This window comes from Chamaea fasciata, unplaced genomic scaffold (assembly GCF_029207755.1).
Source record: "Chamaea fasciata isolate MVZ Bird 193981 ecotype frontalis unplaced genomic scaffold, bChaFas1.0.hap1 SCAF_8, whole genome shotgun sequence".
NCBI classification, from domain to species: domain Eukaryota; kingdom Metazoa; phylum Chordata; class Aves; order Passeriformes; family Sylviidae; genus Chamaea; species Chamaea fasciata.
The window spans coordinates 20,024,952-20,051,609 of record NW_027094093.1 but is presented as its reverse complement, the minus strand read 5'-3'; the positions used below and the strand labels follow the sequence as shown (position 1 = coordinate 20,051,609).

Genomic DNA, 26,658 nt, shown 5'->3' with positions numbered 1-26,658 from the left:
TGCAAACTTCTGACATATGTGGGATGTAAAGATCATAGCTGTGCAAAAACAGGGGAGTAAATTAATTTACCAGCTTGAAATAGTAAATGACTTTTGAATACCATGATCAACAGCCACAATGGAGCTGGCGTCTCGTTCATGTTCAGCTAGCAGAAGGTCATTGTAGCTGAACAGCTTGGGAGAGCCCAGCCTGCATGTAATGAGCACATTCTACAGGTTTCATCAGTGTTGCACAGTAGCAGGGTTTGTCCCATAGTCTCTCTGAAAGTATAGATAATTATTAAAAAAATTGGCTTGAACTGTAAACAGTTTAGGGATGATTTCACAGACGTTGATGTGGCATATATTTAAACACAACTGCACTTATTTTTAGTCAACAGAAAGAGGCATGAGGAAAGCTTTTTTATATGAACTCCAATATTCTGTTTTGCAAAGACTGGAAACTAGCATTTACAATAAATGCTTTTCCTCTTTGAAAAATCTGAAGATCTTCAGGCACATATAGAACTTTTACATGAGCAACAGAGAACACATGTCAAGATCCATTTGCATGGGGTTCATGTTATTCTTCAAAGAGGAAAAGCATAACACAGTTCCTCAGTACTTATGAGTTATCATGGACCTTTACGCAAGCATTTTACCATAACACATTACATACATGATACAACATATTGCTGAGTATAATTACATTCTGCTAAGAAATTTGAGTTCTCTCCATGTCCTGATGTCTATTGAAGGACTCTTCTGAGGTTTGAGTTTGGATGGTGAAAGTGTCTATGACCTTGTATCTTTTTCTATCCACAAGAGTGTAAATGCTACTATTCATACCAGTGGCTGCAAAATCAGCTAATGGGCAGTAACTGCTGATGAGAAGGAATTGAGTGAAAAGCACAGCTGAAACCAGGACAGTAACAGCTTGATCAGGTCTCTTCTACAGTACATCAAACTTGAATAATTTCCTGCCTGCTCCATCATTTTATTCAAGTAGTTGGAAATCCTATTGATCTGCACACAGGGCTTAAAATACAGTCCCAGTGGCAGGGCTGTAATTTCTGCAAAGAAATATTGTTCCTGATTAGTGTTAGGACAGGAGCCACCCATCTCCACCACAGCTGAGCGTGTATTAGTACCATGTCAGGAAATCCTTTGATGCGGGGCTGCTGTGGGTGAGCAGAGCACCACATCGTGATGACCTCACTGATAAAACTGAAGTGTGTGGATTTAATATTGCTTTAAATACTGACTCAATAGTTTATATTCTTTCTGTCAATGCATTTTGCAGAGATCTTTCATCAGCTTTCCAAAAGGAGGGTAATGAACATTGCCAACCAAACAATCTAATGAATCAGTCTGAGATGCTGTTGTAAGATCATCTCTTTCTCTGCAAGTCCTCTTTCCCTGCACATTGCTTCTGTGTGGGTGTCTGGTTCATCTGACTCTTATCTGTTCACAGTGGGTCTCTGCTACTCCTCTCGTATTTGCCATGCGCTGATACTCTGGAGGGCTGAAAATGTAAGAGACAGCAGGATCTGAAAAGGGAAACAAGCTTGTTCTCCCACTCAGCAAGAACCAAGAAGCAGAGCAGTGATATAGACACAGCAGCTGGCCAAGCTGAAACTCAGATGAAAAACTTGGCAGTATAGCGCTTATATACTGGATTTGCTATAATTAAATATTTAGCTGCACTGCAGCTTGAGGACTCCAGTATATGGAGTGCTATAAACCAAAGTTTCCTCAATTTGTTGAATGTTTGGTGTAAGATTCCATACACTTCTCAGGTAAAAAGCTGTTTAACTCATTTGAAGTCTCATGCAGAAACATCTGTGTATAAGGTCTGTTGTGTAGCACTGTCGTTAAAGGACAGCCTGGGATAGGAAGTTCTATTAGATTTCAAACAAGGTCTAAATCCTAGAGATGAATCTTGACCACTGATGAAATGTATCTGATTTATCATCCTGTGGCTGATCAGCGTGTGCATATATGTGTGCTCTCACACTCCACTGCTCCTCATTTATCTGTGGATCTCAGTGACATTTTTTCTACCTGTCAATTTTATGGCATCTGTTAAGGATGTAGTGTTTTATAAACACACTAATTAGTTCTCACTGCAACTTTATGTGGGCAGCAAGATGTGCTGATACTTTGTGCCCATCTTTAACAAAAAATGAACTGTGTAAAGAAATTGGAAAATTTCTTAGATCACATAAGTTAATATAACAGGTAAATCTACAGTTTAGAACTCCTGACTCTTTGTTCTCTGGTCACAGTCACTTTTCATCACGTATAATAAAGAATAAACTACAAATGTTTTGGGGGCAGAAGTGCAATTGTTTGGTTTATTAAAGGAAAAATTTCAAAAAAGGCAGAAACTTTGAAGCATTTCTGGTAGGAGTACTGTTGAGTTACTTGCACTAAATGGGATAATTAATTTAACTACATAATTACATGAATTTAATTACTGTTTTCTTGGTAATGTATGCCGTATTGAAAGGTGTCCCAATACAGGTGTTATGGTGCAAGATAGAATACTGTTGTCTAATAGGCACATAATGGAGATAAGACATTTATTCTGAATTATTTAGACAAGCTGGTATCATATTGTGTTGTCCTTGGTCATATCTGAGACTTCTGTCTATTGTGTGCTATGTTTAAAAAGTTACTTTAATACAGCATGTTGCAGCAGAATATGTTGGTCACTGGATAATGCTGCAGAAGGGAAGGCAACTTGCAGTAGCACTAATTTCAGCTGCACAATTTCTGCTCCCATTGGATGAGATAATAGTGCCTATCATCCTGCTTTGCACCTACTCCTTCCACGTGATCTTCCTTTTCACCTGTTCTCATTCCTCTCATGGTCCTTTCAGAAGCAAACACAGCACATTTTTGTCAGTTCTCAGACAATATAGATAAAGATTTTACTCCTCCACCCATTCCTCTCTTACTTTATCTCCCTTCATCTCCAGGTTTTCCTCTCATCCTTGGTGCAAGACAAGGGATCAGCTTGCCAAGAATTAGCAGCTGATACCCAAGAGCCTGGATTTGGGCCCACTAAGCTGTGGGAAGGGAGTGTAATGTTAATGAGTCAGTGTGGATCTGTTACCTCTAGTGTCCCAAGTACTGCTTTGCTGGCTAGATAAAGAGTTAGAGACTCTTTATCTAGAGGAAAAACCTGTGTTGCTGTTGATGTGTTGCAGGTGATTGTTTAGTAGTTGTTGAAAATGTATTCATTTTATTCTGAGTGTTTTATTAGAGTGGTAGTACAGTCAGTACAGGATTATGTCTCCCAGTGGCTCAGATATTGTGGCAACATTCCTAAAAAAATACTACAAATTTCTGTAAGAGTAGATTGAATCTTAAGTGGTGAATTTATTTTTATTTGCTTTCATCAGCCATACTGCTTAATTCAAGATACTAAACTGAGTGCTTCACACAGCCAGGTGCACAACCCTCATTGGGATGAATTTAACAAGGGAAGAATACCTTCCATGAAATTGTGTTGAGTTCTCCAGCTATCAAAATCTTCCAGGGGCTCAGAAAAAAAACAGTCCAGAAATGATTTTCAAAAGCAGAAGCTAACATTTAGTTTCAAATTGCAGTAATCTGAGAAATGCTGACAAAAGTTTTCAGAAAGGTAGAGCATTTGCAGCTTAAAGTAATTCTCCCCTGTGACATCAAGTTCAGCTGCTTCAAGTCAGATAGTCAAGAATCAAAGTTTCCACTATTCATTATGAAAAGCTGGGATTTAACCACTGGAGAGCTTTGAAAAGTCCCAGCAAGCGTGTTTACAGATTTAAATGTGTTTTCTGAGTATTTGAATCTAAGATTTATTTGCATATACATCGTATAGGCACTTTCTCCTCCATGTAATCCACTTTCATGCTGCTATTTCCAGTCCCTATTATTTGTGTAGTTGATTAAAATGCTTCCATTGAATCCTTGTAGCAGTGAAATTGATGGAAAGTGTATCTAACCTGTCTTCCCTCCTCTTCTTTCTCAGTCTCTACAAGTAGAATATCTCCAAATATTCTGACTCCTAACCTTACGAATTTTCTCCCCTTGTCAGCCTTTAAAATGAAATAATTCATTTATTTTGAGAGTTTACTTGCTTACCTTCATTTTTTCTGTAGTTTTCTGTGGTTTTCACTCAGCTTGTGCTCTGTAGCTCCATGGGAACACATAGCCTGCACATCAGACCACTGAACCTGCTTAGCATTGCTGAGCAATTAATAAGATCCTTTTTGCAGCTTTAGTGGAGAATTCCAGTCCTGTCCTTAGTTTGCCAGACATGAACAGATTAGAAAGAAGTCTGCTTTTTTATTGAGGCTCATTTTGCTATCTAATATACAATACATGAGCCATCTGCACATGCAACTGTTTTTGGTACCGAAAGCACCCTTTTTGGCCTTGCTTCCTTCCTGACTTCTGCAGGAGTGGTCTAGCTCATCTCAAATGCTTTTTACTTGACCTCTGTGGAAGTCCCCAGCGATGAACTTGGTTCAGTTAATAAAAATAGAAACAGAAACCTGCAGAAACTTCATTTACAATTCTGTAGCATTTAAAATTTGTGACATAAAGACAGTTGAGTGTAAACAATGGTAACTTTATACACAGGAGTTGTTGATTTCAAGTTTGAATTTGATATAATGATTAGAACTGCAGTAAGCACTGGTGAAGTAGAACAGTGCTGACTTTGCCTCTGTTTTGATGAGTGTCCCCTTGAAGTGTAAAGGGGAATGTTGCTGTGACAAATAGAGCTACCACTGACAGAACAAATTGCACCAAGCTGAGACTGAAGTGTTCTACCCGACAGAAGCAATAATACGATGACGTTTTCGCAAACTAGAAAACATTTTCTGGTGTTCACACCATAAACAGAAGAAAGTGTAAAAACACAGCTGTATAGGAAGGTTATAAAACATAGACATCTGCAGAGTAAAAAGGCAAAAATAAAAAGGTAGAAGTACTATGAAATACTCCTGCAGTATTAAGGCCAGTGTATTAGAAATCCCTGGTTGATGTTTGACCAATGGCGTTACATGCAAAAATCATTACCACTAAATGTTGTATTCTGGATTTGTTGTCTGTACGTATTTAATGTTAGTACTACTTGAACTGGTTTTATGTTTCTGGAAAGGACTGTGGCAAATGTGGTTGTTTATTAAAAAGCTGAGACCAATATCCACAATTTCTCCGCTGAGCTCTGTGCTGCTCTGGAGCCCGTGCAGGGTCCCGGTGCCTTCCCCTTCCCGGGACGGTGCCCCGAGCCCGCGGTGTTGGCCGGGCTGGACGCGCCATCTAGTGACTGGCGGGGATGATTCATTTAAAACCAGGAGAGAAGAACAGAAAGCCAGTGGAGTTCTGAATGGGTTTCTGCATCAGCAGGGAAAATGGATGAAGGTTGACAAATCCTAATATTGCCTTATTTTTCTCCCCCTAATTAACAGCCATTCCTAGATCATTATTTGTTTTTAAAAATGCCACTGTTTCTGTTGCCTGTTCTCCACTCCGCTCTCAGTCTGTTTGCTAAGATAAATTGAAATCACCTGCTGTGGCAGAATATTTGGGCAGAAAGTGCTGTATTCACAAATCTTTAGAAGTCATTACAACATCAGTTTACTGTCTGCATCTGAAATGCTGATGCTCAAAAATTCGGTTCAAATGTCTAGAACTGCCTGAATTTCTTAGAATCATAGAATGATTTGGGTTGCAAGGGATCTTTAACTGTCATTTAGCCCAGCCCACCTGCAATGAACAGGGACACCTTCATCTAGATCAGGTTGCTGAGAGCTGTGCCCAGCCTGACCTTGAATGTTTGCATGGAGGGGGAGTCTGCAACCTCTCTGAGCAATCTGTTCCAGTTTTACCACTGTCATTGTAAAAATCCTCTTCTTTAGATCTAATATGAATCTACCCTCTTTTAGCTGAAAACCATTAGCCATTGTTTTATCTCAAGTTTGTCCCTATGTTTTTATAAGGCCCGTTTAAGTATGAAAAGGCTGCAATGAGGTCTCAGATCCCTCACTGCCCCGTTGTCCACCTGTCCTATATGTAACTGCTAAGCTTCACTCTTGGTTGTACGTAAGTGGTATGCAAATCGGATATTGTGCAAAAAGTGGCTAATATGGGGGCACCAAACCCCTACTGGAGGCAGCTGAGATGAAATAACTTCATTTCAAAACCATGGAATAGAGTAATCTTTGTTACCAATCAGGGAAGGAGTTACTTGAGTCAAGCAACACCTTCTAGCTGTATAGAGGAAGAGAAGAAATGCACACTGAGGATATTTGTTTTCTGTATGCAGTGTTTACAAATCAAGTTAAATATTGAAAGCAACATTTGATCCACTGTCTGAATGGATCCCTTCTAATCAAGTACTTGTTGTTTTGATTTAAAAATAACTTATTTGAAATTGTTGGCTTAAGGAAAGTATTACTATTTTTCTGTCCCTTTTTTTTTTCCTAGGATATTAAATACAACATTGTTTGAACTGTATGAAGCGCTGGGCAATTTTCCTGCCTTGTGGGTCTTCAATGTGCTGCTTATGGTTCTTCAAATTCTGCACTGTTTATGGTCTTACCTAATCATAAAGGCAGCCTACAAAGCTATTTCAAAGGGCAAGGTAAGACAACACGGTTCTGTTTCATGTTTTTAGGTTTTTCATTATCGATAGAGGTCATTTTTTGTTTGGGTTTGGGTTTGTTTTTTTTTTTTCCCTAATCCATAACATGCTACTGAAGACACCTCTTGTTTTAGACAAACTCTCCTTTCCTGGAAACTTTTTCCCACTCCTAATGATTATCAGATAAGTTAATAATACTCTGTGTAGTGATTGTCTTTATACGTGCTTCCTCACTTCTTTTTTACAACGTGGTACACTGAACTAAACTACATTAGGGAAATCAGATTATAGAAATCTAACAAGTAAACTGCTTTCTTGGGGCTGCCAGTTCTGTTTTTCTTCTTTATAGTAGTTGTTAGCAAAATGTTCATTTCGCAGCTGGAAGCGAGAGCAATAGTAATACAAAATTATATTCTGCTGCGTTTGCTAGTGGCACAAGTTACAGATCACAGCCTCTTCTGGGTTTTGGTATTAATGAGCTATTGCAAAGAGCTATGTATTTTCTTTCTAGTATTCCCAGAGCAAGGCTGTTCAGGCTAGAATTTAGTGTCTTGCTGCAAATTGTACATTTGACAGGAAGACGTCACTCCCAGAAATACCAACCCCATTACAGTTGCTGTGCAGACACAGGGCTTATGCGCAGATGGTAGAACTAACCCTTACATGTAAAGTCAGGACACTTTGCCCTTAAAGAACAGAGCGCATTGATGTGACTGACCCCAAAGTGAGTGGGATTGTTCTTCAGAAAACTGAATGTACTGGAGAGCTCAGCTATGTACTGGCAGAGCCCAGAATCTGCCACTCAGTCTGAGAAAGACAGTGCATTCACAAGCTGTATTTTGCCTGGAGGCCACGCTTTAGTGCCCGCTGCTTTTAGCAATTATTAGCCTCAGCTGTCGTGTCTGAATTATACCAGTGACTTCAGACTGCTTCCTACTCTCTCTTCTTACTCTGCTTGTTTATCCTTTCCCTTACGCTGTGCTGGAAGGCTGGGAAGTGGAACCCCTTGCACGTAAGTTTCTTTAAATTTTCTATGCAAAAGATTTATTCTGACAACACTGGTGTTTGAGGTTTAGGTTGGTTTTGTTCTTTTAATTTGTAGTTTGTAGTTGTTGGTATTTATCCATTGCTTGTATTTATATATTTAAGTAAAGACTATCTTTAAAGGCTGTTTTCACTTCTTGGCTATGCATCATTCAAAACCATTCAAACCCATTTCTGTCTGTAGTAGCTGGGTGCTATTATGCTGCACCCGTTTTACATACAGAGATAGATAGATAGATAGATAGATAGATAGATAGATAGATAGATAGATAGATACATACATACATACATACATACATACATACATACATGCATGCATGCATGCATGCATATATATGTGTATACACACACACACATATATATATATATCAGCAGGATAAGCATCAGCTCTGTCAGCATTCAGGATACACACTTGAGACCGTAAATCCTTCACCTGATGCCTTGGGAAGGCTGACCTGAGACTGGACAGAGCTAGAGAATAAAGTAGGTATTTATTGAAAGACCTTTAGGATACACCTTGGGCAGGACAAGAGCCTGACCAGGGCTACATCCATTTTGCATGGTCACAAAATGGATGACTGGTCACGAGGTCTTACACGTTTATAAGTTTGGGTCCATTTGATATTGGGGTTTAATTGTCCAATTACAGCTTCAGGCTGTGAGGTCTCATCCTTCTTGTTTCTCCCTTCAGTCCAGTGTTGTTTATGCTTTTGGGCCTGAAAGTCGTCCTTGGTCTTCAGCAAGAAAAGGATTTGTTTTGTCTTCCTGCTCTGTGAAGAGAGCTTACTAGCACTTAATATGTGGATCAGATCTACACCCCTAGGCAGCACAGAACGTGAAAAACATGAAAGCTAAAACTTGAGGCATCATTTCCCCCCTGGTATCACACCTTGTAGTTCTAACAGTTGCACAGGAGAAAATTGAGATTGTACAGGGTTAGAGCAGAGTTAGACACTTGCAGTAACACAAGTGACCAGGTTAGAGATGGATATGTATGTCATACATACAGAGGATTCATCTTCCTTCAGATCTTAACTTACTTCTCCACTTGTGCCATTCTTTCTATTTCTGCAATACAAATAAGAACTATTTTCACAACACATTATAGATATCCTAAAGATAAGTACTGCAAGATGTGTTGCATTCCTATCAGGTTTTAAGTGCAAAGACCCTGCTTTGTTGCTGCATTTTAAAAATAAAGAGAGCAGATCCCATGTTTAGCAGAACTGGCTACAGCATAGAATCTTACTTTGATTTTTGGCTTTGGAGCAGAATCCTAGCAGAAGAATTGGCAGTGAATCTATTAAGAGAATTTAAGTTGGTGCAGGATTGTTCAGTCATCTGGTCTGCCATCACATAGATCACAGGTGCTCAGTACTGTGTGCTGAGACCATTCTCTTTTGTCTGATAAGTGTATAATTCTAAGTGTATTTCTATACCCCAACCAGCTGCAATATAAAAGTCCCTTTATATGAAAGACACTGAAGTAACCTATTAATTGAAGCTCTGTAAAGGATGGGACCAAATTTCTGACCTCAGCTGAAGTCCAGTTTCACAGGTGTCAGAATTGTGGCCTTGCTAGACATTGACATTAAAGTCTTTACTTATTGGGAGCTATATGGGAACTGTTTTTTTTTTCTCTGGTTCCAAGCAGAATAGTGTCACTCAGGTACTGTAATATTGCAAGGGCAGCAGTGGAAACCCCAAAGGCAAATGGCTCTTTCTGAGATGAGAGTGGCATTGTCATGAAGACTTTCCAGAGGAGAGGAGAATTACCATAAGCAAACAATTACACGCAGTGTCCCTGTTCTTTAAGTAGGTTTAGTTCTTCAGGAAAAAGACTCACCATATGTTTTGCCCCATTTTATGTCCATTTGCTGTAGTAAATTCAGCTGTAATCGCCCGATTGTGGCAACCAGCACAGCATGGATCAATCGTGAAGAAATTGGGATGCTCAGCTATACAAACAGGAGTAGAAGCAGGCATGAAAATGGCATCTGTAGAGCTGCAGGCCGGTTAAATGTCAGACCTTTCTGTTGATGCTGTTTTTCTATACTACATCTGGTGGACTTCTGCCAGTTTTGGAGATTTTCAAGATTTTTCAAAGAAGTCAGCTGAAAATTAGCAGGAAATCCCTAGCAACTACGGTCCATCTGGTTCTGAAACACCTTTCCAGTGACACAGTGGGGCACACAGTTGAACTGTGACTCCTATGTTAGGGACTGAACTGGACTATGTCCACATTTTCCAAGTCCTGTTCTCACCACTGATCTGAAGTCAGAGACTACAGTTACCTGGTGTGGTGACTTTTATTTCAAGCAGTGTCTGTGTCTCCTCCTGCAAGCACACAGCACTGTTCTCTGGATGCGTGTGGTCTCCAGTGAGTTGGGAGATAAGGGGCAGGAGGGTGGGTTGAACATTTTGTATTACCAGGTCAAAGTGCAGCATTCCAAATGAAGGACAAGAAATAAAGTTGTAGCTAGTAGGGGGGCAGAGGGACTGAGCCTAGGTTGAATTTGGGAGCTTGGCTAGTTGTTTATTCGGTCTGTGCAGAACCTTTTGCCTTGAGCACTTAGAATATACCTTCAGTGCAGGCAGGCAAAGGCAGAGAAGTGTGCCAGAGCTGAGATTGCCTTCAAAGCTCAGATTGAAAATATGTGTGAATTCTCTGATTCTCTTGAACCAAAAAGCTGAGTTGTTTCCTTACAGTCACCTACTGCCTACTTCTTTTTCACATACTCCAGGTAGCAAAGGATTCCCGAAGTGATGTTGAGTCAAGCTCAGATGAGGAAGAAACTGTACCTCGCTCAAAGGCCCCGCACAGCACTGTCGCCACGAATGGGACAAGCGGTGCCAATGGGACAAATGGGTATCTTACTGGTGCCACTTCTTCAGAGGAGCATTAATCCTTCAGTTCAATCATGAGACACGAACAGAATGAACTGTTTGCTACTGGAAGTAAATTATAAGTTGTGAATGCGGTTTATTCATGTATTTCAGCAGCAGAAAAAATTAGGAGTGTCAAAGCATTCTGATAGCGCACTGCCATATTTCCTGTTTGTGAATGAAGACAGCACACCATTCTGTATACGTAGGCATGCTGTATGTGTATGTAACTGACACAATGGGAGCAGTATTTTCACTTGTTTGGTCTGAAATATTATTTATTTTTTATTCTTTTGGGAACTTCTGGACAAAAGGGAATATCCATTCTCAAACCTCGTGTCTTGGATTCTTGGTAATGGAGAGCATCGTGCTCAGATCTCTTCTGTCCATCCCTGTTGCTTTTGCTGAATCTGCTATAAGTAATAGTTGCTTGATTTGTTACTTACAGTAAGATAGAGCATAGCTTTATAGATTTTAGATCTGCTTCAGATATTTTTGCTATCTTTGTGTTTTAAAGTACTGGTTTTGAAACTGCCTATCAAATCACAGTTACCGTTTCTCCAACATAATTTGGGAAAAAAATGTGGTAATTGTGGGATATTTTTTTAGCGTAATTTAAAATTCAATTTGGTGGTTAACTGCATTAGAAGTAGACTTGATTTGTTGTGCAAATACCCAAAAGCATTGTTGTCAGCACTTAGGATAAATTAATTCTTATCTTTTTTTTTTTTGGCCTTTCAATTTTTGACCTCTACTGATTTTAGCTTTTAGCAGAGATTCCATGTAAAAAGGTGTTTCTTCAAATGTACCGTTCTGAATCCAGACCTAACTCCTGAAATTGTTCTTGCACGTTCACCTGATTGAGAGCGAGGGTGTAATGGAAAAAACAGCAGATGAAAAGTTCATTGCTTCCTCGGACACAGCTCAGTCTAGGTATTGTTCTCAAAATTACTGCACTTCCTTGGCAGGGTGAAGAGGGAGAAGGCAGAATGTCATACATTACTAGAATTAGTTTATTTTACATGTGTGAGAACTTGATCAAAATTCACTTAGTGTAATTCATGGCAACCTTTGCATGCTCAGCAGTATTTCATCACGTCTACAAATAAAATTAGGGAGCATCTGTAAAACATTTTTGCATTCCTTTTTCTTACAAGATTTACAAATGGTGTCCCAAAGAAGACAAAGTTACACCCTAAATAAACATATTTTTAAACATTATATACATACTTCTTCCAGTCTCTAGATCAAAGTTTGATGTAGGATGCTAAAGATCATACAGCTCTTGCAGGACACTCTTCTGTGATTTGTGACAGCAGTGCCAAAAGTAGGCAGGGTTCTTGGGTAACAGACTCTATGCAACCTACTGTTCAACAGTATTGTGTGCGTGCACACAGAACCAATGTGCTTATAGACCAAAGACATATATGTATGTATATACACATAGATACATATATATATGTGTGTATATATATATATAAAGTTAAAAAATGAAGGAACAAACCAGGAAAAAAAAGATCTTAAGCATGTCTTCTATATAGAAAGGGATTGGAATGCTGTGTTCAAATGGAAACCTGAGTCATGAGGTCATTTCTGATTCCTTCCACCTATGCAAATAGTAAAATATAGATGGTTTCTGATGCCATAAAACATGTTTAAAGACTCTGTTTTATACTGACTTCATTGAAGAAAGTTGTGTTGTCACTTCTTTCTTTTGAAAACTAAGATTTATCCTATTGTACTGGTCACTCTTGAAAACTTCTAAAACTTTTATTATCCATAGAAACTCCTGTGTGTTAGGAAAAAGGAGATATGCTAAAAGCAAGATTGGAATGGCATGAATGGAAATAGTACCTCAACTTAGTAAAGAATAAAGGTAAGAAAACTCAGAAATTGTAAATCACAAAAGATCTGCTAGTTCTATTACCCACAGAGCATCTTTTGAAAAAGCCAGATAACGTCGTAATCCAGCAGTTGCATAGCTTCTATGTCCATGAGTATATCTGATGGAGCAAGGGAGCCCTACCTAAATCTCCTTCTTCCCAGAAAGTTTCTCTGCCTGTAATTTTTTTCATGTCTCCTGTGCATTTGATTTCATACAGTTACCTGCAGGGTAGGTCATACATGTGAAAATACACTGATTGCAATAGAAAGTATCCTATCCATGGTGTTTGCAGCTGTGTAGTAATTACTGTAAAGATAATGCCATGGTTTTAAAATAAAACCATCCTGGGATATATTAAGATTATAATTTGTGAAATCTAGCCTGCTAAAATGGTAATGGAGAATATCAATTTAAACACACCTCTTTCATGGTGTTGATTACTATCTCCTCTGAACCATTTCCCTTCTGCAAAGATGGTTACAAAAATGACATTCTGGCAAAATATTTTGTCTTACATGAGAACAGAATGAATGTTGCTCTGAACTGTCAACACACACAACACAGACCACGTGCTGCAATGTTGGTGGTACCAGGGCATAGAGCAGTCCCCAACAACAATCCCTGTTGCCAGAGGCCTTTGGTCCCTGTTGGTCCTCTGCAGAAATGCTCTGCAATGTTCATTCAGATGTAGGATCAAGGCTACAACGCTTGAGATGATTTACCATCGCTACATATGTGGTAAGGGTATCATAGAATTGGGAGGGACCTTGAAGATCATCTAGTCCCAACCTCCCTGCCATGAGCAGGGACACTTCAAACTAGACCAGGTTGCTCAAGACCTTATCTAACCTGGTCTTGAACACTGTCAGGGTTGGGACATCCACCGCTTCCCTGGGCAAGTTGTTCAGTATCTCACCACCTCTGAAATAAAGAATTTCTTTCTAATAGCTAACCTAAACTTTTCTCCTTTTTGCTCCGATCCTCGTATCAACTTCATGGCCCTTCTCTGGACGTGCTCCAATAGTTCCATGTCCTTCTTATGTTGGGTACACGGGACCTGGCTGTAGTACTCTGGGTGGAGTCTCATGAGAGCAAAGGGACAGAGGCCCCTCCCCTGCCCTGCTGCCCACACTCCTTTGGATGCAGCCCAGGATACATTTGGCTTTCTGGGCTGTAAGTGCATGCTGATGGCTCATGTTAAATTTTTCATCAACTATCACCCGCAGGTCTCTCCACAGGGTTGCTCTCAATCACTTCTCCACCCAACCTGTAGGAGTGCCTGGAGTTGCCACAACCCAGAAGTAGGACTTTGCACTTGGCTTGCTTGAACTTCATGAGGTTTCCATCAGCCCCCCTCTCAAGCCTGTCGAGGTCCCTTGATCCCCACTATTAAATGGTGCATCTGGGATTGAAACTCTACCTGTGAGGTTTAAATTCAGTTGCATCTGTGATGTGCTGAAGCATGTTTGCAGTTGTCTTGGTTCAGCTAACACCCAATGACATACTTAACCCGTATAATCCTGGCTTTTTGGAGTCTGTTCTTAGCAGTCTAGGATAAACTTCATAGAGATATGTCTGGAAAGTGAGATAAGAGATTCAAATGACACATTTGGGGAAAAAGGGTAAGAGGAAGCCTTAAGAACTTCACCAACCTTTACTAAACAATGACTGATTTTTCAAGCTAAAGGTTTATCATAAAAATCATGAATTCACAATTTTTCTGTCTCTAGGAGGAAGGACCAAGTGATTTAGCGATCAGACATCACAATGTGCTGTTTTAACTAATGGGTGTGAAAACTTTGGCTTCATCTTCCACTCTGCAGAGAAAATGCCATGCAATTGTTTCCTTTTTCATTTGAATTTGTTTGGTTTCCTGATGAAGAGCTTAGCAAGGTGCATTTGGAGGCCATTAAGTATTTAGAGGTTAATTGCACATATTTTAGAAGATTGACTGAAATTATTCGCATGGTTCGTGGTAAATGTGAGACTTTAAGAGGTTCTGTATATTCACACCTTTCGTAGAATTGTCATTTAGTAATTCTATAAATGAGAGTTTGTACTCTATAACCTCTCTGTCTTTGAATTCTATGCTCCTTGTTTATAGTACAGTACATGACACAGTGGTTGAGATGTCGAAGTAGAAAATTGAGGAAATTAGAGTTTATTAGTAAATAGTAAGAATTTGTCTTCTCTCCTAGACAGCCCACATTATAGTAAAATAAGATTCAGGTTACCCTTTGTGTGCTGTTTCCCATATTGGCATATTTTGTATCAAAAGAAAAATACATGGTGGGTCGGTGGTTTTGTTTGGTTGTTTTTCATAAAGAACAACATTGCAGAAAATGGTAAAAAAAGCTGATCAAACAACAAGGGTGGACATTGGAGTCTTTTGGGTCTTGATTGATGTTAAGTAGTGCTAGTTTTAAAATACCAAAGTGCCCATGCTGTTTCCTTGTTGCCCTTTTGTAGTTTTTTCTATCTGTTATTTATGTAATGATTCCAGCAGAATTGGTACAGGTGTCACAGCTTCATATCTCCTGCCTCAGCCTGTGACCATTCTGTGACCACGTGATTGCCAATGCCAAATGCTTTTTCTGAGACCCAAGTACATGCACTAAGGCTTTGCTTACAGTGAAGTGATTCTTGTCTTAAATCTGTATCTGATTCAGGTGAAAATCACTTTCTGGTTCTGAACAGGAGATGAGGGCGAAAGCTGTGACCCTGCAGCACGTGTCACTGATGATCAGTGCTGGTTGATTGAGACACTCAGTGTTTTACACAGGGTGCTCTAGTAGGAAGCCTGATGCCCATTTCATTCATTTTCTCATTACCACAGCCTTCTGTATCTCAGAGAAATATGGGCTACCATTGGTTTTATACAGCTGATGCTTTGGTATTTTTTTAATCTCTTTGCTACAACTCATTTTTGTATGTCTCCTATTGTGTACTTCCTGTGACATTTGTGGGAGAGGAGAATTAAATACTTTTTACCCTTCCTGTAATGTAGACCCTCTTAGGCCTAGCTTCAATGTTCTGCAAACTACAGTTGCCTTTAAACCATGAAGCAAAACCAGTTTGTATTACTCTTTTTGACTGGTTTTCATTTGGAGCAGAGACCTAATGGGAACTTCAGTAAGACAATGTTATTCTTTTTTCTCTTTCTTTTAAAAAGCTCTAGTGGAGGTTTGGAAAGGTGGTGTACATGTATAGCCTTTAAACTGTAAAGATTTCTGATTGTAGTTGCAATGAAAACACAGTGTTTGAGTGTGTCTCTACAGAATTCTCAATCTTTGAAATTGCTTTCAATTAAAAAAACTGGAGGACATACAATAAAAGGAGGTTTGGAGTCACATCAATGATCACGTGTGTCAGACAAAAGGAGAAAAATATTGTCTTGCATTGACTCAAAATGGGTGCAACAAAACACATTTTCTGGCTTCTGCTGAGCTTCATCTTTTTGCTGTTCTGGGGTTTAACTTTACACAAGCTCTCATACCATATGTGCATGTTGACTGCTGCGAGTCAGGGTGAGGCAGATGACACATTTTCACCTGTGTTTTCATGACAATCCTGTGCTTGAGCAACTCTTTCAGAAATGCGGTGATGTGTAGGAACTCCACTGTTCTGGATACAGTTATGCACTAGCTAGAAGTCCTTTCATGTATAGCTATTGTGTGGAACTTTGGGAGTTATTTTGTCTTTTATTTGACTGGGTTTGGGGTTTTTTCTAATACGGAGAATAATTATTCCTCATAAAATCTCTGGAACCAACCAGTATTGTTGGCTATTTTAATTTGGAGACACTTTCATAATAAACATAAGTATTAGAAATGTAGTTCTTGTTTTCTTTTTTTTTCTATGAGATGCAGACAATATTTCCTTTTGTTCTAGCTCAAAGACTGTTACCCACACTGTAGACTCCAGCACTTTTGGACAGATCCAAGTATGTCTTTGCTGTGTTCATCACTGCAGTGTTTTATGTTATTTCTTGTATGGAACTGTAACAAGAAGTGTTGGGCAAGTTCTCTCTATACAAATTAAAATAATTTCATTACCCAAAAAAGGACATTTTTCTAGGATTTAAACATCAAAATTTTGCATGTTAATAACTCCTGAATGTCCAACTGGGCCTACTTTGGAAAAGCTGTCTCTTTTCAGTCTAGGTGAGCAGCGTTTCTTAGAAATAGACATTCAGATGTTTTCTTGTAGGTAAAACTGTCATTGAGCAAAGCACCACCTACTAACCTCTTGTGGAAGTGAGAGAGAAGAGCCTCTTTCATCCGGTGGTTCTCCTAAGGAAAAGCTGCAGCTCACCAAAGTAAAGACTACAAAACACCATTACCAGGCAGGCTCTGGTGCATCATTAAAAGGTGATGAGGAAGTCTGCCAAACCAATGATGATTCTTGTAGAGGGATTTCTTAAATGCAGAGTTCTGTGCAACACTGACGTGTTCCTCAGGTTCTGTCTTCAAAAGTAATCGTTTACATGTGACACAGAACTGTTACCTTTTAGTCACTGGAAAGCGCAATATAAAATTAAGTATTAGAAATTGAGTATTGTGGGTTTTGTCATTAGAGTAACATGACCTACTTCCAATGTTACTGCTATAGTTCACTGATTAGATGAAAAGGTAATGTCCTCTTTTAAGCTACTGGCTGGCAACACATATTTACGTTCCCAAATTAATGCTCTTTCAAAGACGTCTGAAAAACACCATAGTGGGTGGGATTTTTATACTTTTTAAACACTTCAAAGTGTAAGGTAGTCTCCCCAGAAAATACTGCGCAGGTTATTACTCCCTTTTCCAGAACAATCAAGCAAAGTCCCTGTACAACTGCCGTTTTTCTTGCATATTTACACAACATTTTTGCAATCTCCCCTCACAAAAAAAGTCCTGAAATCCAAAGATGAAATGTGATCCTTCCTTAATTAAACTTGCATCAGCTTTCTCACGTTAATCTAACTAGCAATTTTACGGCCTATTACAAAGCCTATTACAAAGATAACCTCACCTTTTAACTCCCAGTAATGGTAATTTTAATTACTGTTCCCTAAGGTATCTTTGCAGGAGCTGCTTTCCACCAGAAAGGCTTACTGTTTCATCGTTTTGTTTAGTCTCTCATTTAAGCTTAAACTTAATTCATACAAAGGATTTAGGTGTTCCTGGATCTCATTTTAATATGTGGTTTCTCACTAAACTATCTCCCAAGTGAGATCACTGCCCATAGCTGTTACTTATGGGACAGTCTAATCGTAATTCAATTCCAGAAAAGGAATTGAAAGTTGCCTCAAGTTGTGGCACCCCCTGGACTGGGTGGATGTAAACAACAGCAGGACTGCTGTCTAGACTAGAAGCAGCTGCCTTTTCACGTGATTTTTTAAAATAACTGTTCCACTTCAATACCAATCTCCAACTAACTGAATCTCGTTTTTTCAAAGGCTTTTTGTTAGTGCGTGAACCACTGAAATTACGAATAGTTAAGCTGTGATGGTCTGCACTACTCTTGCAATTTGTCCAAGTATCCAGCACAGAGTTGTTTTGCATAGAAGAACTCCTCTATAAGATTTGACAGGTAACAATTATAGACTGCTAACTGTATTATTTGGGAGAAAAAGAATGGGTTGCTAGCAGCAAAGGGAAACAGCAGAAGCAGTTGGGAACAGTAAACCATCTTTCTCATGGAAATTGCATTCACACTGACTGTGAATTTCATATTTTGATTCAATGGGATGCCATTAGCACAACATATAGTAAAGGTGATCCCTAGTGTACTACAGTCCCAAGCAGACTGTCAGAATTGTGGACTAACCTTAGAGAAGGCTGGAGCCTAAAATGACAGGTAATTGCTGCACAGTTGCGGCAGACAGCATTGAAAATTGCATGCCAGAAGAGGGTTTTCCTCTTTCCTTTAGAAACATGGCTTATCAGATGGCTTATCTACCTTTGCAAGAAGTGTAGGAAAATACAGGCCAGGAAGTTACACTGATACAATACTAAAAAACCACAATTTGCTGCATTGACTTTCCATTAGGAGGTTGTGTCATACGTGAAGTTAGATAAGCAAATTTCTTTCATTAGCTTTGCATGGGAAGTTAAGTATTAGTAGTTTGCCTGTTTTTAACCTATGAGGTAAGCATTGCCATTAATGTATTGTGTTGTAACTTAGCTAGTAAACCACGCATGAGGTCACTTCGACCTATTCCTCGCTTAGCCAAAAGGTTAATGCATGCAGTCTTCTCTTAAAGCCTGGATTCCTTTATAGAAATTGCAATTGCCATCAGTATGAAGTGTAGCGTGCTTCTACATCAAAATGATACAGAGCTGGTGTTCTAACAGACCTGTTTCTCTGCCCAGCCAGTTATTCCAGCTGAAGCTGTGGTATAGAAGATAATGGATAATGAAGAACTGAGCCCATGATCCAGTAGCCAGTGCAAAATAATCCATTGAGGCAAGTCAGTCAAAGAGCATGTTTCCACTCAGAGAGTTATCCATCAGTGACAAAACAGGTGAGTCAGTAGCAATTAGCATTGTTCAACATGCTGTGACTGAAAGGGGAAGAAAATCATACTGATGCTAATTGTATCTTATCTCAGTTAATCATTTCAGTGCATAACTATTTTTGTATATATTAAAAATGTCATATGAAAAACCACCACACACTTGTGTGACTAAACACTATTTTTAGCTTCTGTCAGTCTCCCCAACAACTTTCAAATGTGTTGCTCAATTAGTCCAGATTTGAAAAGGAGATTGTGTTGCAGTTATCCCTGTCCTTATAATGTATTTAAAGTCAGGAGTCAGGTAAAGAGGAGAGCCACAGATCAATGCACTGGATAAAGCATGGGCAGGGTGCAACTGGTGTCCTGCAGCTTTAGCAGCAGCAAAGCAGGGGCCAAACTGGCGTAACTCAGTTATGGGTCTGATCCCGAGACTGTAAAGAAGAGTTGAGATGTCTCAGTGAAGAGAAAGGCACTGTTTAAGGACAAACCCACAGAAATCAGGCTTCATTGCCTCTGCTTCTGCTGCAACAACTTATTTATAAGCTCAAGTCTCTAAAGGGTTCTCTGTGTGTAGAGCTGTCAGATTAGGGATAATATGGATAAAAAGAATGAAGTGTCACTGTCTGGCAGTCAGAGCCATTCCTCCCAACCCTTCAGGCATACAAATCCTGTTTTAGCAGTAAAGCCTCATATAACTGAATTGCAACTACTGCTTTCAAAAAGGTAAGACTGACACCACAATCATTTAGTATAGCTTATTCACACAGTTAAAATACATACTCTGCCTGTGGACTGATTTATGTGTGCATATGTTTGTTATGTCAAGTTCCACAGGGCTTTTAAAGTTATAAATCACAAGTGAGTTCACACCTATGTTATGCTATAACAATGACAAAACTAATTTAGACAGTTTCAAGGTACTTAATAAATTCAGTTCAATTTATTAAACATAATCTATTACACATTAGGGAAGAGAGTATGACACAAGCACAACACAACTTTTATGTCTTTTTTGATTTTCACAAGTGTAGCCAAAACTTGTTTGTTTGCTTTTCAAAATATATCTGAACTACATCCAAGAGTAAGCACCTCCACTCTTGTTTGAATAGGTGTGTAAAAAAACTGTTCTGTTAGCCAGAGGGACTCTCACAGTAATTGGATTTATTTTCAAATATGACCTCTAGCTAGCATACAAACAATAGTGATTAAATATATTTAATACATATGCTATTAACATTTAATATTACTTTGTCTTCCCAGCAGTCTTTAAATTCATAGTGTATTTCCAGGATCTCATAAATTCAACCCTTTTCCCCCAGATTTTTACAACACGAGATAAATTTGATGAGGTGCTGAGCACCAGGACATCAGCAGTTTGCTCTGTGGTCAGCATTAGTTCATGGCCCATGCATTTCAGACTTGCCCCTTGGTAGCTAAGTATGGATCAGCACTTTGAAAGGGAAAGCAATGTTCAGCATTGGGCAAACTGATTTATGAAAAAAGCCTCTACTGACCTTCTTTAAAATCTATGTCTGCCTTAAGATCCTGCTAATAAATGGAGCACCAGAATTAGCTGATTGTGTGTCACAGCCCCTAAGCTGCATATTGCTTTTCAGCTCAAGAGCTTTCCCATCTGCTCTTTGGGACATTTCAGTCTGTATCTGTGTACTATCCAGCACACTGGGTTCCCAGTAACTGTATCTGTGAGTCAGTCTACTGTGTTATCCTAGTCACTATTATTTGACATCACTGTATTGTGCAGCTTCATAACGAATAGGAAACAGAAATAGAAAATTCCAAATTATCACAGATCTAGGTGTGTGGCATTTTATAAGCACTAAGTACACATTTAAAACAAAGGTTTTAAAATGTCATGACAGTTATTCCACGAGAATGAGGCTGTTTCATGGAACTCACAGGCCAGTTTTACTCGTATTTTAGAGCAAGTAAAGAAGCACATCTATTGTATACACGCTCCTAGCTTTAACCCACTTTAGGAATGTGTGGCTCTGTTTTAGTGGAAGTAAGATCTCTGTCTGATTTGCTCTGGCAAATATAAGCAGGTACATTATTCTAACTCCAAAAAGTGTTGTAAAGGTTTATATTGCACACAGTATTTCACACTTCTTGCTTTAGGCGTATACACAGGACATTTACGACCAGGCACATCATATTCTCTAGCAAATAATTTCTAAGAATGTATATTCCAATAAAGTAGTTGTCACATATTTTATATTCTGTGCATAGCAATCTTGACAAATTCATTTTGTCACCAACTACTTATGCCTGGGATTAACAAGAAAAGAAAATGGCACTAAGTTTGAACATCTGTCTTCATTATTCAAGGCATTTCAATTTTTCTCCTGTGAAGATTATCAAATCACATATGTTACAGAGGGTGTCTGAGCAATATGTACACCCTTAATGACTAAACAGCTCCACTTGAAATCATGGAAATGAGGCAGTTGTGTTGTGCCTTTTTGCTTTCACACAACAGCTGTAAACTATTTGGTTGAGCATGCTGAAATTGACTTTCAGAGCAGCTCAGAGGTGCTTGGCACAGACAGGTGAAGTAGGGCAAGGGTATGCTTCAAAATGAATGTCATTCTGGATATGAGGGCAATGCCATTAGTGAGAAGCCAGAAGGGACAGGCTTTCCCACATGGAAAGGCTTCTGTATCATGCCAACTGCAGCCATAATGCCTCAGGGAGATGACACAAGTGGGAAGTGCAGAGCTGCCTCAATACATTTTTTTAAACTCCTGGCTTGTCTACTGACGTCCATAAAAATGCCTGTAGCATTCTTTCAGGGGTAGAAGCAATTAGTTGAAAGAAATACCTGCAACTTAAATATCCCTGTTAATCTGATTGAAAAGGAAGTAAATCCACTAATGAACAATGAGAACCTTGAAGTCAAGCTCCCATCCCTTGCCTCTTTATCCCATTGCCAGTTACAGAATTCTCAGGGAGGACACAGGGTTTATGGACAAAGCAGAAACTGAGGATTTGTTTGATTTGGGCTGTCATTATAGTAGTGCTTAGTAATTCTCTGCTGCCATTCTGTTCCAAAATTGCAGTGCAATCAGTTGGCACCTTTACCCTTCTTACTGCTCTTTGAGTACAACTGGCTGTAACACAAGAAAAAAAATCAATAGGGCACACCAAGGAAAATGATGCACTACTTAGAAACCAGCAAATTATGCCTCACAGGGAAGAAGAAACAGAAGATTATATCTTTTACTTTTTTTTTGTTATGTTGCACTCCTAAAAAGGTGTAGTCTGTGGTGCATCCATCAAGCTGTATGGTTAAGTTTAGACAAACCAAGTGATTTAAAATACAGTTCACATCTGACTGGGAAATATTTCCAACTGTACTAAAAATATCTGATCAGATCACCAGATTTAAATATACCTAAATCACTAGGTCTTACATATTAGTTTTTGATTCACTAGAATTTCCAGGATTGAAATTAGTCAAGACTTTATTTGAACTATGGTATATTTTCAAATGAAGACTTTTCTTTCTTGTTGCAACAGTCCTTTTAAATATTCTGTAAAAATGAAAACTCTTTACAAGACAGAAAAAGAGTATTTTAAATCAAAGCTGAGCACTGTGGCAGTAATAGTCTTCTTGATAGGATGCAAAATACACACATGATTTATCTATCACCACTATATTTCATACATTAATATATTATACTTTAGGCTTTGCCATGTCAGAAGATTTCCAATGACAAAGTTTAACAGACCAGAAGGAAAACAACCATGCATGAATAGAAATGCTAGCACTGTAGAGTACAGGTTAGAGTAAAAATCAAGACAATGGCCTACGACACAAGTAACTGAAGTAAGTGCTAAGCTTCAGCACACTTTTTTTTATATAGGTTTCAGGCCTGTTTCAACCACACAGAAACCTGAAAGACACATCAATGCTTTTAGAAAAGACACACAAACTACAGAAGGTACTTTATTTTGATTATCTCCCTGGGACAGCTAAAGACAAATCATTACATCATTCATGCATATCATGGATCAAAAATGTCCAGAGACAATCAGTTAAGGCAGTAGTTGGTGATACTGTTGTTCGAAGAATGACCCAAAATGTCTCTAGATAACAGTGGACTAAAATACTGCTTTCATTATCTTTATTTAGCAATTAAGAGTCAGACATGGATAAATACACCATTTCACCAACAGGAAGGAAAGAAGAGTGCTCTAAACCCAGAAAGAGAGGTACAAATGAGTATCATGCAGACTGTTTATACGATAAAGCAGTGAAAGCTTTTCTGACGTTGGCAACAAATGCGGAAAAATTGTTAGTTTCTCTCAGTTTGAGCTGTAACTCTGCAATACAGTCCAGAGGAGGAGTACAGGAAGTCACTATAATGACACAAATTTGCAAAAGATTAGACTACTATTAAGAAAAGAAATCACTGTTTTTCCACACTTAAGAAATACTAATGTAGTTTGTTATCTTTATATGTCTTAGCTTCCACCTGCATTATTCTTGAGCAGCCTCATTTTCTTTCAGCAAAGAGAAAGCCTCAAAGAACATAACAGGTTTTTTGATTTACTGACCTCCCACTCAGTGCTTTGCTCCTACCTGAGTTGTTACAGCAATTCCCAGGAACCCACAGCCTGCTCAAAAACTAAAACACATTCCTAAACCATTTTGTTCCTCTGCAGGCAAGCAGATTGTAAACTGATGTAGCCCAGCATGTGACAGAGTTTTAACTTCAACAGTTTAAATCTGAATTAGCAAAACCAGGAATCTGTTCAGTTCCAACCTAGAGGCATGGCTGAGCTCCCAGAAGCATCTGTCTAGAAGCTATCCAGCACTTAAATTCCATAACTGAAGTAAGATCCATATAGCCAAACCAGCTTTGAAATCCAAAAGATTTACAGAAGGGGAATGCTGGATTTCAAGTTTTATTTCTTCACCTCCATCACCCTTTTTCTGCCCTCTAAGCTTCTGGAACAAGCTGAAATATGCCTGTCAGCATACACACCCACTGTAGCAGAAACAAACTACAAAATGAAGCATCCTCATCTCTCTATATCCTCCTTAACATAAACATAATAAAAGAAACAGTATCACCACTGCAAGATTTTCCATTCAGAAATTGGAAGATAAAAAAAGATTACAGCTGAACTTCACTTTACTCCCCTCCTTTTTTTCTAATAGAGGTGTCAGATTCAGCCCTCTTATTTAAGTAGTCAAAATTCACATACCTTCATAGTCCCCTTGTTCATTTATAGAAAGGGTACATATATATGGCTTGTCAGAATCTTTGTGGTCAATGTGTCTGAATACAAACTGTAATTGCTCGTCTAAAATGAACACAAACAGAGTTAATTAACACCATTAACCTCTGCTACAGAGTCACAATGATGACTAAAAATCACAATACAAAGTTAGTTTCAATTAATATTCTTAGAACACTGACAAATTAAGCAACCCTGGTCTCTGCAAGACAAATGCATTTTAGCATATTTTGCCACTTGAGGGACAATTGTAGTAGCTGGGCTAAGCCAGCTGATCAGGTGTGTCAGCTATGTGCTCTTCACTGCACAATCCAACATGAACCACATTGTATCAATGCACACAGAAACTGTGGAAACTACAGAAACCTACCGCGAATTCTACGCATCTCCAATCCAAGGTGCTCTTCAAACAGTCTTTTAATCTTGCTCACTTGTTCCACTTTCTCCTTGGCAGCTTTATTTTTAGAAGATTTTACTAGAATTTAAAATCCATCATAAGTATCAAAGGCAAAACAAGCACACAAAACCATTTAGAACAGCAGAAAACCCATAAAGAGCAAGTGCTGAAAACAACCTCTCCTTCTACTAAGAAAATTTACTTACTATCCTTCTCTTACTTACTTTCCATTTTCTTCCTCAACTCTTCTTTAAGCTCTTGGATGCTGTCATTCAAGTTCTTCTGCTGTTCTTTCTCTTGATTTAGCTTTGCTTTTATTTCTGTCAACTGCTCTTCCTTTTCTGCTACGCATTTGCTCTGCTGGAGGATCTCTGAAAGAAGGCAAGAAAATATGAACATATACAGTTGATTAAGTATGTCCCTGCTATTTAAAACTTCAGTAGTTTGAAATTATTTATATGAATAAAACACATTGGAATGCATGGTAGCTTAGCTGCAGAGAGAAGTCACTGTAGCTATACCAAGAGCATCAAAGATTAAAGTGAAAGTTATTCCTAAGAGAAGCTATAGAGACTGGAGCTGCTCTGCTACTTTAATCAGATGAAATTTTTTTCTGGTGCCAGCACTATATACATCTTCAAAGCATGAAGATGGTGGCTCCCAGAAAGCCAAGAATGGAAACACTGACTGATATGAGAGTTGCAATAATTTTTTACCCGATATTCTGAAGTTTACAAAATTCAGACAAGTTAATCCTAGACTGATGAGCTGAAAGTATTCTCTTACTAATATGGAAAAGACATAAATAACTTCACAATACTTAGCTTTACTAAGCAATTCAATTTACTTTTCCTACTGCAGTCAGAAAATTCAGATACTCAATTGTTTTAAATACTCATGCTCTATGCAGAAAACTTCCATATTTTCGCACCATCAATGAAGTTTTAAAACAAATTGCTTTCGAACTTGAAATTTACATTGTAAGTTTACACTGTAACCAACCGATTATGTTTGGGTTTAATTCTGCCTTCATTCTGATGTTATTACTTACCTTTTTAAATGTGAAGTTAAACATACTATTCAGCTGTATTAAGTTAATTTTATAAAGGTTGGATACAATAAATAACTGTACCATTGTTATACTCCTGAATTTTCTCAATCATCGGGTCCTCTTCTTTCAGCTTCTTGGACCATTTCCCTGTAAGGGAAAGTTACTTCAGTTATCTGAAGAAGTTTGATGATAACTTGCAAAAAGGAGAGTTAATAGGAACATAGAGCCTTGTGCCTTTTTACCTGAAAGAGCTTCTACAGTCTTGGACAAATCTCTCAGCGCTGAAGTCTGATTGTTCTGTTCAGTGCTGTAACTGATTTTAAACTGGATCCAAAACTCTTTCATATCTTTTTCAAAGAGTGATACTTCATCTTCCGCCTGTGCATTACCCATAGCGCTGTAGCAAACCTGTAAGAGAACAGACGCAGCGTCAGGACACGGGAGACAGCGGCAGCAGGTGTCACTCACAGGACAAACGCTCAGGGCTGGTTGTACCGCTCCGCGTTCTTGTTCAAACGTCTTCGCGCAAGTTGTTTTTGTTGTTGCCATTGACTCAGCGGGAGCCGCCTTTCCCTCGCGACTCTCCCAGCACTCGCCTACTGCGCCAGGGGAGGCCCCGCCGTCCCCCGTCCCCTGACCGCCCGCCGGCCCGGGAGGCGCCCCCGCGCTGCGCCCGGCCGGGCCCGCACCCGCTGCGTCCGAGCCGCGCCGCTCCCCGCCACCAACGGCCGCTCCCGCCCGCCCCGCAGCAAGCGCGCCGCTGATTGGCTGAGGCCCGCCCCGGGCCCGCCGGGCCGTTGCTGCGGTCACGAGCGCGAGGCGCGGCCGTCGTGAGGGGCGCGGCCGCCATGGTGGGGCGGCGTCCGGCCGGGCGGGGCCGGGGCGGGGGCCGTGAGTGCCGCCCTGCCTCTCGGCGCGGCGTGTTGGTGTCCTTTGTCAGGGCCGGGGAACGCCGGCAGCTTGCTCCGTGCTGAGTAAGCAGCCCGGCTTACTTACGCTGCTCTGAAGC

General features: G+C 39.4%; 2 protein-coding genes across 3 annotated transcripts in view; one reads left to right on the top strand and one right to left on the bottom strand.

Moving 5' to 3' along the window:
• CERS6 (ceramide synthase 6) overlaps positions 1 to 13,430 on the top strand; it is a 96,751-nt gene extending 83,321 nt beyond the window's left edge. The window contains exons 9-11 of one of the 2 annotated variants that reach the window (XM_066190000.1): positions 6,463 to 6,619; positions 7,608 to 7,631; positions 10,408 to 13,430. In XM_066190000.1, the coding sequence (XP_066046097.1) occupies positions 6,463 to 6,619; positions 7,608 to 7,631; positions 10,408 to 10,569 (343 nt within the window). In that variant the 3' untranslated portion in view covers positions 10,570 to 13,430. The remainder of the gene's footprint in view (positions 1 to 6,462; positions 6,620 to 7,607; positions 7,632 to 10,407) is intronic. The other variant, XM_066190001.1, reaches the window with a different exon arrangement.
• Positions 13,431 to 22,274: 8,844 nt separating this feature from the next.
• On the bottom strand, positions 22,275 to 26,360 carry SPC25 (SPC25 component of NDC80 kinetochore complex). Its single transcript, XM_066189999.1, has 7 exons — positions 26,145 to 26,360; positions 25,892 to 26,057; positions 25,731 to 25,796; positions 24,823 to 24,969; positions 24,572 to 24,676; positions 24,169 to 24,267; positions 22,275 to 23,316 (listed from the first exon to the last, which is right to left on the bottom strand). The coding sequence occupies exons 1-7, from the start codon at positions 26,196 to 26,198 to the stop codon at positions 23,183 to 23,185; spliced, it is 771 nt and encodes a 256-aa protein (XP_066046096.1). The 5' UTR covers positions 26,199 to 26,360; the 3' UTR covers positions 22,275 to 23,182.
• Positions 26,361 to 26,658: the final 298 nt, after the last annotated feature.

Bases quoted from the DNA above. Each gene is read 5' to 3' on its own strand.
- SPC25 (XM_066189999.1), bottom strand. From the start codon at position 26,198: ATGGCAACAACAAAAACAACTTGCGCGAAGACGTTTGAACAAGAACGC. The intron at 25,797-25,891 runs GTAAAAAGGCAC...TTTCCCTTACAG, and splicing joins GACTGTAGAAGCTCTTTCAG to GGAAATGGTCCAAGAAGCTG. The intron at 24,677-24,822 runs GTAAGTAAGAGA...TTTAAATTCTAG, and splicing joins GTTGAGGAAGAAAATGGAAA to TAAAATCTTCTAAAAATAAA.